At 41.2% G+C, this 18,816-nt stretch overlaps 1 protein-coding gene and 1 long non-coding RNA gene across 8 annotated transcripts in view; one reads left to right on the top strand and one right to left on the bottom strand.

Moving 5' to 3' along the window:
• Window positions 1–18,816, bottom strand: part of TPD52 (tumor protein D52) — a 128,994-nt gene that overhangs the window by 73,865 nt on the left and 36,313 nt on the right. For 4 of the 7 annotated variants that reach the window (XM_054815292.1, XM_054815293.1, XM_054815289.1 and 1 more), the window contains 3 exons: window positions 16,206–16,247; window positions 14,767–14,815; window positions 12,173–13,644 (listed from right to left, as the gene is read on the bottom strand). In XM_054815292.1, the coding sequence (XP_054671267.1) occupies window positions 13,528–13,644; window positions 14,767–14,815; window positions 16,206–16,247 (208 nt within the window). In that variant the 3' untranslated portion in view covers window positions 12,173–13,527. Of the gene's footprint in view, window positions 1–12,172; window positions 13,645–14,766; window positions 14,816–16,205; window positions 16,248–18,816 lie in introns of those variants that run through there. The other 3 variants (XM_054815294.1, XM_054815291.1, XM_054815295.1) reach the window with 2 other exon arrangements.
• Window positions 11,066–17,499, top strand: LOC129202476 (uncharacterized). Its single transcript, XR_008575712.1, has 3 exons — window positions 11,066–11,300; window positions 13,757–14,107; window positions 15,778–17,499. It is a non-coding gene; the product is annotated as an uncharacterized LOC129202476 (long non-coding RNA).

The following is an 18,816-nucleotide window of genomic DNA, read 5'->3' as shown; positions in this document are numbered from 1 at the left end:
TTTATTTATAAGGATTCTAATATATTCTAATATTAATTATTTAGTATCTACAGTCCAGTAGAAGAAATATCAGTATAACTAAAAATTCCAGCAGATACCATATTCATTAATTTCTGCCCATACCTGACCAATGATTTGCCTCAACAGCAGCAAACCCCAAATTATGGGGTAATAAACATAAATAGTGTCTGTACCCATCTTTTTAAAGGTAAGTTTTGAAGAAAGCAGGAGAGGGAAGAAGAAAACAGCACCATCTTTTAATACAATATGGTACTACAAAACCAATATTCAAGAAGAGTAGAGTGAGCACTGAAAGCTTCTCCTCCAAAACTTTAAAATTTGGAGGGGAAAAAACTCAGATTTTATTATCTGAAAAAGGAAAGGAAAACAGTTCTTTTTGCCTAGAAGATGATGAGAGAAATTGACTGCTATATTTTCATCCTTACCTTTCTTAAATCTTTATTAACTTTCAAAAACCTTGCATACTTAGGGTTTTAATTGTCCAGAGTTATTTCCCATCACAAGCTTAAAACTACAAGCACCCTCAAAGAACCACTGGGAAGTGAAGCAAACTTCTGCTGTTTCAACCAAAAGAGGAACATCCATACATTCTCCTCAGCACAGTGAAGAAATATGGTTTTATTTTAGGAAGCAAAACAAACAAAACTCTTCAGCCAAAAAGGCTAGAAGAAAAAGCTGAAATTAGTCATTTAAGCATCCCTTGGTGAGAAGCAGTGACTAAATGTTTTGGCAAAGTGTCATTTAAATTTCACTATAGATATTAAGATTTTTGGCGACTGATTTACTGTGCAAGTCTAATAGTATTTTGTAAAGACCTCTTTGTTAAAACTCTGACTCATTTTCTCTTTAAATACTGCAGGATTAGGCTTTAAGGAGCATAGGTACAGAAGCTAAGGTATCTCCATACTCACTGCTAACTTGAAGGCAAAATCTGGTAATGACTTTGCTGCATGCAACATGCCAGAAGTCTCAGTGTCCCAGCATGACTTGGGAGCACATTTGAACTGAAGTCTCTGGAGAAGAGCATCTTCTCACCTGTGGAACATCTGAGATAGCGTGATCTACTTTGTAAGGCTTCTATGCAGCTTGGACAAAACAATCTGACAATATTTGAAACCTTAGTTGTAAACCAGAGAACTTAAAGCTGCTCTTGCCAATCCATTTGAAACCAGCTGAGCTGTAAGCCCTGGAAAATGAAAAATATCTTACTTTATTTTTCAATTTAGTCTTAAGTAAACTACAATAATACTGAAAAAAGCCTCTAGGAAATCCCATTTAGATCGTTACACTAAGTGGATATCCAAGCTGCCCTCATAAGGTAGAGAACACCAAAAGTAATACTGGAATAGAAACTCTGATGTTGCTTTCTTACACGCACGTATTACAATTCACACCTTTTCCACAGAATGTTTTGGGCTGGAAGGGACCTCCAAGATCATCTAGTTCCAACCCCCCTGCTGCAGGCAGGGACACCCTCTACTAGACCAGGTTGCCTAAAGCCCCATCCAACCTGGTCTTAAACACTTCCAGGGATGGGGCATCCACAACTTCTCTGGGCAACCTGTGCCAGTGCCTCACCACCCTCATCATTCTTCCTTATGTCCAACCTAAATCTATCCTCTCTCAGTTTAAAACCATTGCCCCTTTTCCCATCACTACAGGTCCTGGTAAGAAAGATGGAGAGAGAGCCTCCATGGCCCTCTAAGTATTGAAAGGCCACAATAAGATGTCCCTGGAGTCTTCTCTTCTCCAGGCTGAACAGCCCCAGCTGTCTCAGCCTGTCTTCACAGGAGAGGTGCTCCAGCCCTCTGAGCATCTTCATGGCCCTCCTCTGGACCCACTCTTTCTTGTACTGGGCACCCCAGAACTGGATGGAGTACTCCAGGTGGGGTCTCATGAGAGCAGAGCAGAGGGTATTTATTTGTAAGTCCACAAATTTATTTGAAAGACAAGCTTGCTGGGGTAAGTGCAAGAGTGCCTTATGTCAAAGTCAGTCTAGATGGCCACAGTGATCCTTTCCAGCCTAAAAATCAATTGTTTAATCTGCAGTTACATAAGTAGATTTCTGGTTTCAAATGGATTGGCAAGAGCAGCTTTAAGTTCTCTGGTTTACAACTAAGGTTTCAAATATTGTCAGATTGTTTTGTCCAAGCTGCATAGAAGCCTTACAAAGTAGATCACGCTATCTCAGATGTTCCACAGGTGAGAAGATGCTCTTCTCCAGAGACTTCAGTTCAAATGTGCTCCCAAGTCATGCTGGGACACTGAGACTTCTGGCATGTTGCATGCAGCAAAGTCATTACCAGATTTTACCTTCAACAATACAGATACCATTTTTCCAACATCCTATGGAAGCAATAAAATGTACTGGTACATAACTCCTAAAGAAAATCTGTAAGAGCTGTATTGCTTCATTGACTTCCACCTAGAAAGAATTGTGACTAATTAAGAAAGGGGCTACTACACAAAAAAGTCTAGAAAGCTATTCTGAAACGCATGTAATGCAGGAATAATTGATTTTCACTGAAGAATATCTTCATTTTGTCCAAGTTACAGTTCCTATTTACTGTTTCTCATCCCAAAAGGAAAAAATACGAAAAGGACTAAACTTCTTATTAAGAATAGGACTATTCACATTCCATAGCATTATCCAAGGGGAAACAAACACGGTTATAGGAAGTTATAACGGTAATAGTTGTCATACTTGGCAAAGAGCACTGAAGATTTTGCTTGGCTACAGAGACAATTTTTAAGCCAACTTCACATATTGAAATTACACTTTTTTAAAAAGTATTTTAAATTATATTTTAACTGGATATTAGGAAAGGATTACATTTGTATTTTAAAAACAATGAAAGATTCATCATACACTATCTGGTATCAGTTTATATTCATCAACATCCTTCCATCAAGCTCCATATTTTGGTACTCATTGCAATGCTGACTGATGAATATAGCATATTCCAAACCTAATTTTATTTTTGCATACAGAATAACTTCTAATTAAAAGTATCTCAGATGTGTAGAGAATACGCAATATGCTTGTATGTATATATTTGTATATATATTGTCCTCATAATAATGAACAATGTAATATTGTGAACTAAGCACATTTTTAAAAGAGATGCAAATAACAATTAACCAAATACATGTAGCACTTAACCAATAAAATACCATGGTGAAAACAATCTTTGTCTCTCATAATTACATTTTTCAAGTAGGATCATGCAGATCTCAAAAAAAAAAAAGATCACAGGAATAGGATTTGTACACTGTGCATTATATTCAACAGGTTTTCCTAAATTGCACTTTTAATATCAAAACTTCTTTGTTGTCTAGAAATCTCTTTACATTGTTGCTAAGGCTATCTGCAGCTTTTTTATATTTGAAGATGGATATTTCTTAGAATTATCATCAAGATGCAATACATGAACTGTTCTTCAAATTCATGAAATAGCATAATTATTCAGAATACTTTGTAAAATGACGTTACCAATGTCTTATTAATGCTGCTAAATCAAATGTAGCAATACTGTTCACAAAACAAATGTATTTTTTTCCAATTAACAGACTAACCTCACATGTCCTACAACAAATACTGCGCTATCATAGTAAACCCAGACAGGTGATTTTTTTTTTTTAATCAATTACAGCTATACCTGCCCCTTACCACAAGAGTCAAAAGTATACTCTATTTTGTTTGAGTCCGAATTTTTTTGTATTATATACAATGACACACATGACTAAAACTTAAAACTGTACTTCTTTCTCCTGTGACTTTACACAACTGTGCTCAGGAGGAATAGCATATAACAATAGACTACATCTGGGGAGGGGACGGGCATCACAGCTGTATCAAGAAAATTAAACATCTACAGCTGCTTCTATACCCTTTTTTGAAACTTCTTCATCAATCAATTGCCCATTTAAAATACCAGAAAGCAGCAAAGTCATATTGCTAACACACCATAATGCTACTCAAACCACCAAGGCTTACCAAACAAATCTTATAAACGTACAATCTGCTGCACTGGTTGACTCACTACCAACTTCTTCGCGTTTGTAGTGAAAGGAAGGGTTTCCAGTTATCTTCACATTTTGATTGGTTACACAGTGCAGAAACTGCAAAACAAGACTTCCATAAAGAATTTCAAATGCAGCTTTGAAAATACGCTCTTGACTAGCCAGAAGGATCATTTAGTAAACAACGTTGAGCTAAATTTATTTCATAACATAAAATCGTACATAATTCAGTCACAATAAAGCTGCTTATTTTTCTTGAATTTAAATAACTTCTATATATAATTTAAAATGAAGTATTTATCCATATCTTTCTTTCAAGGATTATTTTATACCAAAAAAACAGAACATTGCAATGGTATCAATACAAGATTAACAAAACATGAAGTTTTCAGAGAGGTGGAAAGAAAGAATGGATGAAAACAAAGAGGTGAAGACAACAGTACAGACAAAAGTTCATTGATGGAGTAAAAGGAGAGCCAAGTCTAATTGCGATTTCTTCATCAGTGACAGGAAAGGAAACAAATTCAGATCACTTATAGTTATCTAAATATTTTTTACTTCTTTATGTGATATATGGAAAGAGATAAAAAAAAAAAAACCAGGAACCAAGAGGTAATTCCTACAATGCCCTGAACCTGTATGTCCATGGCTTTTCACGTTCCTCCCAGCTACCTCCAATTCATACATACTCCTCCCCTGTGGCTGCATCAGTTCCTAAACAAGCTGGGATCAGCTATCTCAGTGACATTCCCACCCACCGAGCATGCTGCCAGCCACCCCCAGGAGCACACAAACACCAGGTCACTGCTGGTGTGAGCATACTGAACCCCACAGCTTGCAGAACACCCAAAGTGTCTAACACTCCGGTGTAGTTCTGAACAGAAATCGCCTAGTCTCTTAGGGAAAGTGAGTGAACCTACTGCACGGATTACATCAAAAAGAAAACCATACCAGATGAGCACACACAGTTCTAAGAACAGCCCATGGTGTTTTGAGCCCAGCATCTGCCTGTGCAGCTAGATTGCTTAGACAGAACTCTGCAGCATTTCTCTGAGTAATTATACATCTGTGTCCACGCATTTTAGGTTGCTGTACGGGGCTGCCATGCTGAAATGGGACATTGGCTGTCACACACAGCAGCACCGCCTTATCTTCAGTCTGACAGTTGCTCCATTTACCAACTCCCTGCCCTTCCAGGCTCCTGGAGGACAGGATGCTGTTTCAACACCCATAGTAGGAGAGTAACTGGGATGTCCCACAGCAACAGTGTATGTAAATATCCCATTGATAACAATAACCACTAGGAAGGATTTCAATTCCTGTTTAACCTTTACATTATGGTTCCATGTACCTTCTTCCAGATATCTCACGCATAGCCGATCAAGAGTAGGCAGCTGGCATGCACTTGCTTTTCTCCATGATGCTGGCAGTCCCAAGACAGTTGGAATTTTGGGATTCCACTCTGACAGCCAGTCATCCAAGGCATATCACATATGCCTACTGCTCACAGACCTCCAGCAACGCCAAAGCGATCACACACCAACCCAGAGCCATCTGAAGGAGCAAGTTCCAGAAGACAACTGCAACCCGCCGTCCCTCCAGTGCTGTGGTCTTCCTCATGCCAACCAAGGCCAGAGCTGTGCAAGGTTCTCCGGGCCTTCCCACAGGAATCTGTGTTCCTGAGTCACCTCTGTCTATCACAACTATGTATAACTTTAATGTACCATAATTACGTCCTCCAAAGGGGCAGCATGCATCGTTCCTCTGCTGTCCAACAACATTAGCAGTTCTGTCTACTTCATTTCAGAGAGTGTTGCTCCAACACGGCGTGAGTTTTATGAAATCCTGTCATACAAGCACTTCTGTCATATGCAAAGCCAGCTATCCAACAGATCCAGCTGTGCCCACAGCTGGCACAAACCCAAGTTTTGGTACCTCAGCCAGAGTATTCACAGGCTAAGGCTGCTCCTTTGCAGAGGGCTCAAGGACAAATGAGCTCATTCCCACTAAAATAGAAACCAGCATTTCGAGCAGATCCAGCTGAGAGGATGCTGAGAAGCCTGCGATATAGTCCTTATTGAGCATGAACCTGTCAGCACCAGGATGTGTTCACAGTGCAGTAATTTCCAGTACTTAAATGCTGGCCAGAAGGTAATCCACCTAAAAGAGTAACCTTTGTACTTGGCATATAGATTTTACAAAATGCTGTTACATTTGTAATCAAACCAAAAATGTTTTGAAGTTATTTATTAACACTGGAAACGCACTCCATCCACACAAAGATTATAGGTGTCCTAAGAAATACTACACTATGAAAATTACAAGTGAAAATTGTATTAAGTAAGTATTTCTGTTCTCAAATAATTGTAACTTCAGTAAAACTCTCTTCTAAATGTTAACTTAATTGGGAAGACAGATTGAGAAAAATATTTCCCATCAATAATAACATTTAAAATAATTCTGCTTTTTTTTTTTCTAATGCTTGATTTCAAAACATCCAGTGTTACACATTATTTTACACTAAGGTTACCAAGATACTGCATAAGCAAGACAGATACACATCCTTTATAAAGAATATCCATGTAGCTTTCAGAACAGAAGTGTAATACATTCCTTTAAAATTATCACTTTTGTATTTTAGTTTTTAATCTCCCCCCTAAAACATAAATAGATAAGGCAACTCTTTATATCACCCATTAAAATAGTTTTTGTTTTTTAAAATAGTGACAAGAAATTTAAAATACACAGACACCCTCCTTAAATTTCTGAATATTTTCAGGAAAGAACCTCTGGCTGACTAAGCAAATTTAAAAACATAAACATTTCTGGAAGAACAATTTCTAATCTAATTTCACAAATTACTTAAGATGATGTACTGATACCAAGCCAGTCCCTTCCACCTGAAGTTTAGAGAAAGTCAGTTACATTTCTTAATAAAAGTTTTCCCTTAAAATACATTATTGAAGGAACTAAATAGGAAATTCCTCAAACGTGGTGATTTTCCTGCGACATCTAGAAACAAGCAATGCCCTCTGCTGTGCCGGGCGCGGAGGTTCACCTAACCCTGAGCAGAGCATCCCTGCCCAGCCGCCTCAGCGGGACCCGCCACTGGAGAGCTCTGCTTCTGAACAAAGACTGCATTTTGAAACATTTTAAGATTCAAAACATTTTTAGACGTAGTTCACACTGCATAAAAATACTCAGTTTATTCTTAATTAGTTACGTCATTCTTACAGTTGCTTCAAATGTTGGTAAAGTAGCTCAACAACCACTTCTCTGCCCGTATCAACAAAAATCATCACATCCTTCCTAAAAGGCAAGGTTTCCTATTTTCCTGGGCAGGCAGCTTCAATCTGCAAATAAAAGTAACACTTAAAGCATTTCCTGTCCTTCTAAAAGATTTCTTTATGCAATTCCACAGAGAAGAACAGAACTTAAAACTTGTCTTTTTTTCTTGAGTCTAAGAATGCAAAATTGGAAAGTTACAAAAACGCAGAAGGAAAAAGCATCAAGATATAAGCTGCCTGCTGTAGACAAGGTTAAATATCACATGGGTTTCTCAGAATATTTTGCTTACCATGTTACCAACTTTTTAACAATTTTAATCAACATTTAAGTGCCTGCTCTATAAGCTTCACTATTTGCAAAGCACTAACAACAGGACTGTGAACTGAAGGCAAAAAATAAAACATAAGCCCCTAAAAAATTACTGACATAGCAGAGAATAACAACAGGCAACTATGAAGCAAGGCCAGCAGCACGCATTTGCTGTTGTGTCCAAAAAAAACTTAAAAAGCTGCCTAGGAAAAAATCATCATGCTTTTTGAATCACCTTAGACGAACGCATGTCAACATGCTCATTTATCAAGTTTCCTGCCATTTGTATAAAATAAGCCACTGCCTACCAAATATCATAGCATTCACGCAGTTTCGAAAATGAGGGAAAACCAGCTGACACAGGAAACCAGCGCAGAAACATCATCAAAACTCTGTATTTTTTCTCCTAAAGAAACACTAAGGATGCAAGTAAGATCTCTAATCTCACAGGGCTGAAGTACAGCAGAAGCCCAACAGTGCTTTGTACTTGTCTATTTGCCAGCAGAGATAAGGAACACATGCTTTCCTCTGGCTGCGGCTCAGGTAAGGGATGAGCAAGGCCACATTCCTCCTGCTTGAAAGAGCAGATCCTGCAGATGCCTGGCACCCCAGAAAAGGGCTGCAGCTAGAGCCACCACACCCTCTCCTGAGGAGAGCATGTTGGTCCCCTGAGAAGGATTTTCTCAAAAGGTCTTCTAATGCTTTGAGTTTTTCCAGCCGCATTCAGTACATCCTCCCACGAGTATTATCCAGCTAAGGGTTGCTCCCAGCTGTGGAAAGTTTATTTACCAAATAACACACTTCCTACCAATCAAAAATCAGTTAAAATTGGTGAAAAGGTGATTTCAGGAAAACTACGCAGAATCAACAGATTACACTGCAAGTCAGCCCCCTTTCACTTTCCTCTTATTTCAGTACACCATCTTCCACTGCTAACCCATTCTCACCAAAACCCGCTCCCCCTCTTCTGTACACTGCTAAAGAGCAAACAGTGACTAATCATCAATCACACTTGGGCTCACCAAGCGCTTTGCTAACTGGGCTAAGAACAGCATGAAAGTAGACTCGTTACGATCTTACTTCATCTCATTCTTATGCTTTTAACATCACCATGACACTGCAAAGCAAGCTACTGGTCTTCCTCTTGTTCGAGTGAGAAAGTAATTCAGCAGAGTGTACAGAAATTCAGAGCTGTAGTCCAGCTCTTCATTTTACATTCCTTGTTTGATTTCTGTACTGCATTATTTATAGATGTAATTCGACTTGGAAATGATGTTGTGAATGCTGTGATATTTGAGTTAGTCAAGAACTTTTAAAGGCTTAATAACTATTTATAGCTAGAAAAGAATATGTTCCCAGCTTCTTACTTCAACAGAAAGAAAAAGAAAAAAAGAAACAGACAAAAAAATAAACCCCCCAAATCCTCAAAGTAGCATTCAGTATCTTCTACAGCTAGATCAAGTGAATCCCTTCCTAAACTCTTCTGTGGACATCCCCCTTGGACAACAACCGAGCTGGCACCCTGGGGTAGGCAGATCTTAGATCTTTGCACAGCCAGCCTCGCTAGTGTGGATATTCACTGGAAAGCAGAACATTACAGATGATGCAGTAATTTGGGATATCAGGTCCTGGATTCAGTGACAGAGGCATCTCTGGCTCTACACTCCCAACACTAAACCAGACCCGTGATATTCACAGCATTAATCTCCACATCCTAACGGGCACACTCCAAGTAATCTCAGCCCCTGATGTGGTCAAACAGAACTGGAAAAGTTGGAAAAAGAAGAGTGACAAGGACAAAGAGCAGCACGGAATCACTTCCGCCTGAGGAAAAATCAGAGGTCAGGGTTTTTCAGACTGGAAGAGATATTCTGCCATACATTAGTACACACATACTGCTTCTTTTGTTTCCCTAGACATCTGTTAATGGCCACTGTCACAACAGATACTGTGGGAAAATCAGCATGACAAAAAACAATGCAACAAACAGAGAAAGTGACGGTTATTCACAAAATCTCTACACTCATTTTACCACTCACACTCATTCTTTCCCAAGTTTCATTCACTCACATTCTCATACCCACAGACTCACAAGAAGCGTATAACCAAAGTGGTCTGGGCAACACCACTTGGGTACAACACCGAGGACAAAGGACACCAGCAATCACGGCCTCACCACACCTCTGAGATACTTGCTGTTTGGCAATGATGAACTAGGTTTCAGACAAATATTTTCTACCCTTCAGGAGTCAACAGCTGTTTACAGGGTGGTCCTTTGCTCCAGAATCTCACTGCAGCCTCAACAAAAAGATGACTGCTGTTCACTATCTACCTCTCCGTGTTTGCTTTCATGGTAGAGTAACAGGAAAACAAAGGGCACATAAGATATGATACAAGCCCCCTGCCCTCCTGTTGTTGTTCAGAAGCAGGGTCTGCTCTTGACGAATCATCTGTGCTCCAGGCTTATCAGAGTGCAGGCCTTGACAAGAACATCATGATCCTGTTTTCTCCTGAGAAGGGCTTCCCAGAGAACTGTGGCTTTCCACATTAATACACACTAATTCTTTCAACCTCTGTCCTGCTGTTTCTTTTGACGCTTTCACACACATGCATATCCACACGTGTTTCATTCATATCAGCCTTCATGTTTTCACTACCAGTCTCTAGAGCACTGGCCAAACAGGTCTTTGATCTGACCTGCTAAAATTGTTTTAATTACAGATTTTCCACATCCTCCCTGCCCGTCTGTAAAAGCCAGAATACAGTTTTGCCCACAGAGCTGTACCTTGCATTCCACACACCCAAAACTACTTGTATGCCTTCTATATTGCATTTTTGTAGGAGTATGTGGAAAGAAAAGCGTAAGAACTATCCGCATATCTGTAGGATATTTACTACACAGGGTGCAGTAGTGAGAGGAGACATAAACAGGCGAAAGCAGCCAGGAAGGCAGGCAGAAGGCTGCGGACGGAGTCAGCATTTCAAGAAAGTAAAGCGAAGCCGGTGGGGGAGCACGCCGCTGCACCGGCCAAGAGGCAGAGCACAGCAGCAGCGGGCCCGCGAGGAGGCACTGCGGGGCGGCCAGGCCAGAACCGCCCCCGGACACCGCCCCGGCCCGGCCCCTCCGCCGCCCCCTCACCTGCCGGGGGCCGGGAGCAGCGGTACCGGTGCCCGGCCGCTCTTCCGTCTTCTGCGGGAGGGTCCCGGCATCCGGCGCTCCCGCCGGCGAGGCACCACTGCACCGCCTCACCGCCGGCAGCGGCAGCCGCAGCCGCCACGGCCCAGCCCTTGCCCAGGCGGCCGCAAGACTCCAGCCCGGCGCCGCCATCACTGTCCGCGTGGAGTACGGAGCGTGAACTCTGACCCCACGCCACGTCCAGGTCACCGGCACGCGGCGGGCGCAAGCGCAATGGGCTCGGTTGAGGCGGGGCGGTCGCCATCTTGGCTGAGGGATGCCGGGCTCCGCTCTGTGGGCGGGAGGCGGCGGCGGGACGGCCTCGTCCTGCGGCCCCCGGGTGGCCCGGCACGGCCCAGGGGGGCCCGTCCTACCGCCCCGGGGAGCCAGACACGGCCCAGGAGCTCTTGCTGGAGGAGCCGACCCAGCTGACTGCGGCGCTTGCTTTCCTTCGCCGGTCTGCGGCTGAGGCGAGCCCGAGGAGGTATGGGGCCAGCGCAGGGAAGGCCGGGCCCGGCCGCCCACTCTGCCCCGGGCAGCGTCGGACAGGCGGGGCGGCTCGTACCCGCCGTGTGCCCGAGCAAGGGGCGAGCGCCCATCCTATCCGCAGGGCAGGCGGGGGAGGGGAAGGAGCGAGCCCAACGCCTGAGGAGCCGGTGTGGCAGGCCCAGGCTAGCGGCGTCCTGCCTCCGGGAACTGGCAATAGATGCCGGCTGCGACGTTTATACGCACACCGCTGAAAGTGGAAACTAAATTGTAACAGGCAGCCTAAGGCTACTTGTACTCCAAGGGGAGGGGGCAGGCAGAGGAAGATGCAGCTGAAGCTTATGTGAGGCTGCAGCTGCGAAGCTGAGGTAATGTGTTACAGACCCATCCATATAGCCACTTGGCTTTAAAAAAAATCAAATTCTTTCCTAACCGAGAGAGCCTAACTCAGGACTAGACTAACTGTTCTGTTCTCAGCAGTTCGATAAATAAAAAAAGAACACATACAACAAGGAGCATGTTCCAGAAAGACCTGCCCTACATGGTATTGACCCTATAGAGGAAGAGATCCACTCTAACTGTCATTTAATCCTCCATTCCTTTCTTAATGCATAGCTGGCAGAGGCTGAGGGTACATCTCAGCCCCTTTCTTGAACTTCCGGGTGTCATCAGGGCAGCTTAATTTTACGTAAGCCACTAGAAGTCAGCCTAGGCTTAGCCTTCTCTAGAAATGCCAAGTGCATCTGTGCAGAGTCTCCCTAGTGCAGTAGTATATATCAGCACGACTTTGAAAACAACCTTAAAGGACTTTTTCAATTAGAAATGCAAATTTCTTATTTATATAATCTTCCATATTCACAGGACAATACATTCCTCACATACAGGTTTTTATTAAGCTTTTCACATTTAATTAAGCATATATACTACATCTGACATGCTAACAAGGTTGTCTGGAACCAGCTTTTTTTTCTTCCTCCAGACATCTGTGGTGGTTGAAGTTTCATGGATTTCACACAAATGTTTCAAAACTTGTTTCCAGTTCTAAGCACAGTGATAAAACACTTGCCAAAAGTTTGAACCATACCAACACCATGTGCCAGAAACATAAAATACAAGAAGTTCGAAGAGTACATCAGATAAAGCAACATGTAGGAGAGCAGATCTCATAAGAGAGCTATGCTGCGGTATGACACCTCTCGAAACAGATTTCTGGGGTCTTAAACAGGAATAGGGGTGCTAGTGGTACAGGCCTTTAACAAGTAAAGAAATAATACAGTGTAGCAGATGTTTTTGATGGTCAGCCTACAAAGGAAACAACCTTAGCATTTGGGAGCAATGCTCTTGATGCCTAGAAAAGAAGCACTTTCGTGCTCAGGCTTATTCTTACAGTCCATGCTGTGTTAGTGTAAATGTGACACCACCATGTGTGAATTAAGATGAATCTATTCACAACTGATCAAGAGTATCTTACCACATTAACATCACATACAAAAAACAAGACTGAAAACACTATTGTAACTGAACCAAACCAGCACTACTGGACATCTTGCTTCCATTTGCAATGGTCAGAAGTTTCCTAGGTGGATAATCCACAGGCAAATCTGTAAGTTTTAGATGTTACGTGTTGCCCTATCTGCATCTGTTGTATGAGGAACACACTTGCAAGACAGTATGCTCCTACCCATGTGTCATCCTGCTATGAATAACTTGTTTAAAGCCTGCGGAAGCACAAGTCCTTTCTTTAGCTGGGAGTGATCCTCTTAGTCCAGTGGCCCGTGCAGGCAACACTGAACTGAAATAATCACAAGGGAGTGAAGGAACAAGCTTCGGTTTGGCAGCAGCAGTAGATTCATAATGATTAAGTTGAGCAGTAGTTACAGATTCAAAAGAAATTATGTATCCACAGTATATGTACAGTATAATTAACTTCTCAAAAGAGTTTTTTTTCATTGCTATATTTTAAAGGTTGCCTTCAAATTACAGATAAGTCCTTTAAATGCTTGAAAGGCATAAAAATTCCCCTTCCCGCACAAAACCCCAAACAACGTATTTTAGTTTCAAAAATATCTTGAACCCACAAACAAGCTTGGTATCAGTTAATCTGGTAAAATAGCTACGTGCTAAATAAAAGCACATCTGGTGGAAAGAGCGCGGAGAATGTTACAAGTGTGCTTAGTTTTTCCTTGCAGCATCTGGCAGTGGGTAGCAGGACAGAAGCAGGAATCTCAGTGGGTCTCCTCCTGTGTCTGTTCTGCAATAGTTTCTGTGGCACTGGCATTGGCAGCAGAGTTGAGAACTTCTCCGAAGTCTCCTCCAGCAGGTTTGCTTCCTCCAACTTTAGACTAGAACACAGAGAGCACCTCAACGTAAAATTGCAGTTACTTGGCATGCCAAACATGGTTAACTGTATAAAACCAGTATCTCTGCATGAATAAATTTAATAACTCTTTTCAGCAGAGGAGCTTTTCCAGGACTGGGCTACCTCCACAATGCTCTAAAGAGAGGTCTTTAAGCATCATGCGGAAAACAATCACCAGCAACAGATAAACAAATGCAGCAGTCTCCCTTTGACGTTGAGATACACAGAGCATGAAGCAGCCCTGATTCCAAAGAGCCTGAAGGCTGGCACACCCTCAATGAAAAATGGATACAGGTCTGCAGCCTTTCGAGCCATTTAGGCTTTAAAAGATTCGCAGTTAAAACTCATTTCTGTATTGCTCAAGAAAGAACGCTGAACAGCTTTCAGTCTCAACTGCAATTCTTGAGATCTTCAGTGGAGCACAGCAACTATTTTATTTTCTCCAGGTAATGCGTTTGCCTTTTCACTTCCCTCTACAGTACATACTCTCTGGCATGGCAGGAGTGTCAATGCCACTTAGTTTGCAAGAGAATGCCTAGTTCCCCGTGCTATCGCTTGCATGCTTCTCATCCAACCCAGCGTGCCCACAAGAACAGTCAAGCCTGGTTCCAGTTACATGTATTAGTTATTTTTGGAGTCATTTTTTACCTGGAGAAGCTATCAATGGTTGTTTCCGGCAATTGAGGCTTTTGTGGGGAAGTTTTAAATTAAGGTACCAAGACTTTACTTATTTTATGCTGGAACACAAAGAGAAACATCCCAAGCTATACTCCTGTGTAGGACACTAATCCTTAGAAAGGCATGTAAATAAAAGCCTAGGCCATTTTGGATACATAATACTAGGTAAGTTATACTAGCTGTTTGTGCAGGTTAGGTAGCTGTTCATCCTTCTAGTTAAAGGCATCCTCCTGTAAGAGGTCCAGGAAGCCCATTGTTTGTTCTCAAATCATTAGGCAGAGAAACCATTTCCACAGTAGTAAAAAGATGTCATCTAAGCACCTTCAACAGCTTACCAATAACTAAAACACTGGCTACGCAGAGTCCACTTAGTCTTTTCTCCACATCCACAGCTCCACAGTCACCAAGGTGTTTTAGCAATGCTTACCTTTAAGCTTTCAACTTTTTCCTCAAAGGATTTGAACGTAGGAGAATTTCTAATAAAATAAAAAAGGAACCACAGAATTAAAACCATATCTGGTTACTCTATAAATATCAGAAAACAAGCTGTTGCTTTTTCCACTGTCAGCATGAGTTTTGTTTGTTTGGGGCTCTTTCCTTGTTTTAAAGGTAGCCTGAAAATAGTTTAGATCTGAATCTCCACAAGTACTACAAACCTAAAATTCCAACACACTCAAGTTGCAGCTCATTTGTATCTCTGGCAGCTAAGCATTGCCAGGCTCAGCAACAGGATCTTTCATCACAACATGGAAGGGAGAACTAGCAAGTATTTTAGGTTTAGCTTATTATTCCCAGTGATTTCAAACAGGTGGCTTAAAGGATTTGTTCAGAAAAGCTTAGTCATCACTTCTGGTTAGCCTAGAACATTATTGCTGAAGAAAGCTTGCCATCAGAGTTTTTTCACTTGCTATAGGAAAACTAGTTTCATTTAATAGGCTACGTGTTCAATTAACAAAACATGGTTTGCAGTGGCATTTTCTACTAACACATTGAATTTAAGGGAGACTCCTCCTTGTCTTTTAAGTGCTGGAGACAGCTGTGACTACAAATGGTAAATTCTGCAGATGAAGAGCAGGACAGCTTGGGATTTTCAATGCTGAGGGCCAGTGCATTATTTATTAGGGTAAGAAGAGTGACTTAATGCTCCCAACTAGTTATCACTGACATTTGCAAATTTATGCAATAGTTCATATACCTTTTCTGCCTTCATGAAGGATTGAAAATGCTTGCCTTGAGTGGACCAGGACTAAGGATTCATAGCAGACTCAAAAAAAATTATTTTATAAAGATGAAAGACAGGAGGGTTTTTTTGAAAGAGGTCCTAAGCTTCCCTTCCCCCTTTGCTTGGTATTTGTGTAGGTCACCCACACTTAGCAGCACTCTTTCATTTGGGAAAGCACACAGTGACATATATATATATATATATATCTCAAACCAGACTCTCAGGAGATGGAGGGACACCGTGCCAAGCAAGGGGAGAGAAAAGGCAAGCACTCCAAGTCAGCAAGAGACCTTGTGAAACCACAGTATTTTTTTTTTTTTTACTCACTTTCATTATTCTAAAATAGATGCCAAGCTATTGCCTCTTAAACTTGGAATCATTTAGTAGCATTACATTTCTTACAGACAGGAAAAAGTTGTTATAGTTCTCCAAACAGCAGGGAAGTGCACTTGATCACATTCCAGATGTGTGATAACCACCACCATTAAGCACAATAAAAGGAATTTTATCCTATATGTTAGTACAGGAAATCCACTACAAAGTTGGGTGGGTTTTTTGGTTTTGTTTTAAACCTTAAGTTCAATCTGACATGGTTCCACACATGAAAATAAATAAACTCAACAGCTGGATTATGCATACATTACCTCATAATAGGCATGCTAATTGAATGTTGTATGGAGCGTATACTAAATGCCAGCATTAAGAAAAAAGAAAGCGAGAAGTTAGTTTCAGTGATAGACTGAGAAGAAATTGGCTTAGAAAGCTGACTTCTGGATACAATTTTTGGTAAATAGCCAGTCTTATACAGTCTTATATAGTAACTGCTTGGGTTTGCTTTTTTAAATTGCTTAGCCATGCACACACACACCACAGAGCAAAAGCTGCAACAACTTTTTTCCTTTTCAGAAAGATTCAAGTGCCATGCTTGTTAGTACACATTCTGCTTATTCGCAACAGTCTGTCTGCTCATTAAGTTTCTCAAGCAGTGAGACACATGCTGCAATTACAGTTTTGACAATATCAAGTAGAAAGTGAACACTCAAGAGTCTTACCAATCAACTCATCTTCCTACTGAAAGAATTATTCCTATATTCAGAAGGCTTCCATTTCAAGTCAGTGTAAGATTTCCATACTCATCAATACAAATTATCTACTTGTCAATATAGATTATCTAGCAAGTGCAGTCACATGAATCTATATTCAAGGTCAGGTTTATGCTGAGGGTAGGGAGAAAATCCTAGTCTAAACCATGTTCTGAAATTCAGGGAGGATTTCTGTAACCAGCAGTGTTGCTATATAGTTACTGTTTGTTTAGTGATAACACACACCTACTCCTAGAAGGTGAATGGATATAGATTAAGGAGCTCCCAAATAACTTTGAGACCATCTGGAATGTAATTTAGTTCCGTATTTTAGAAAAATCCCTGTTTACTCTTGATACAATTTAGTCTTAAATGTTTCTTGTCAAATACCATAAGTTAGAAAAACTTACTTGGAATGTCAAATTTTGACTGGGCTTTACGTCTTTCAAGAGAATATTTTCCAGGCAATTGCTGGGGGACCAGGGGGAAAAACCTCACATTTGATGCACCTCCAAAACTCCAATTAGTATTTCAGCACAATGGAAGATACATAAACAGAAGGACAAAGGTTCCATGCTCATTGCAGAACGAGTTTTAAGAGATTTTTTTGGGAAAGCTCATCAGTAGAATAGAGTGGTAGAAAAAAACCATACACATGTGAAAAGTTCCCTTAAGGCTGGGATCCCTTAAGGCAGATGCACAACCGAAGGTTGGTTTGTAGGTACAGCGTGCTGGGAATCAGGTACGCGAAGGTGAGACGTTGCCCTGACACACATCAGTAGTGTGTGGCCATGTTTCATCCCCTTCCCCAGCCCCATTTCTGCTGCATTTCACCTTCACAGATGGTTTGGCTTCCACAAGCAGATTGTCTTCTGGACTGTAATTTATATTCCTTGCTCTGTGATGTGGATTACTACCAGTTCTGTTCTTGCTATGTGCCAAGTTTTAACACAGAACTAGGCTGATACTAACTAGCTCTCTTTCTCCAGCCGCACTCAGCCACTTCCCCTCACACTGCAAGAATGGCCTCCTGCAAGAAGTTTAAGGCTGAAGATGGTGAAAGTTACCTTCTTTTCCCCATATATATTTACAATCTGTAGACCTGCTCGCACTGAAAAGCAACAACCCATGGCATATTGCAGATCTTTCAACAGTTGTCTAGGGAAGTTTAGTTTAATTGCATAGACATCATTTAATGGAAGAACTATTCATACATTCATGAAGGATTTACTTGCTGTTGTACAATACACTTATACACTCAATATCCATTTTGTAAAATGTCACTGTAAGATAGTATATAGTTTTAATCACAGAATGATCTGGTTTGCAAGAGAACTGGATTACATAAAGGCAGTTGATCTTTTTTAAAATCAAATCACCTGTTCTTCAAGTAGTGCAAAGAAGCACTATTAAGCTTTGAAAAGCTTTACAAATAAGGGAACTTGGTTTTCTTTTCACAAATGACAGAAAGCCACATCAAAGCACTCACTGAACTAGGCCATCAAGTTGGGCAGTTTGAAGAAGAGAAGCCCTTTTACAATGCTCACAAGCAAACCTCTAGCTTTAAAAAAAAAAAAAAAATACAGTAAGTTGCTCTCCAGCCTTCCGTGTATTTTGTATTGCATTAAAAGCTTTCTTATCCTTGACACAATTATTTGTATAGCTACTACATTGCCTCGTATTTTGAAAATGCAGAAGGAGGTATGCCAGAGTCCCTGCGGGGCAAACACGGGCTTACGAGTCCATAAGCACTGGTTATTTGCTTTTGTTAATAGTTAGGTTTCCATCTGATACGCTGAAAAATGATGATCCACGATCATATCAGATTTCCAAAGCAAGCAAAGGAAGTTCTTCTGCAATCTCAGAACAGGGCAGACACAAGGATTTCTGCTCCATAATACGGATGTTGTGCAAGAGGAACTAAGTGCAAAGTCACGATGTGGTCTAGAGGAGGGTATCCCTGCCCATAGCAGGGGGGTTGGAACTAGATGATCTTTAAGGTCCCTTCCAACCCAAACCATTCTATGATTCTATGATTGCTCAGGACGTTTGCCCAGAGCTACATCTTGGTACTACTGCTGTTCTGCACATAATACTGATGTTGCGTACACAAGGATGGCTAGTTCATCGAAAGTTCAAGGCATTCTTATAAAGGAGAATAAAGGTATTAAGA

This window comes from Grus americana, chromosome 2, assembly GCF_028858705.1.
Source record: "Grus americana isolate bGruAme1 chromosome 2, bGruAme1.mat, whole genome shotgun sequence".
Taxonomy (NCBI): Eukaryota; Metazoa; Chordata; class Aves; order Gruiformes; family Gruidae; genus Grus; species Grus americana.
Note: the sequence above shows the minus strand (reverse complement) of the source record. Positions and strands in the feature narration are given on the sequence as shown.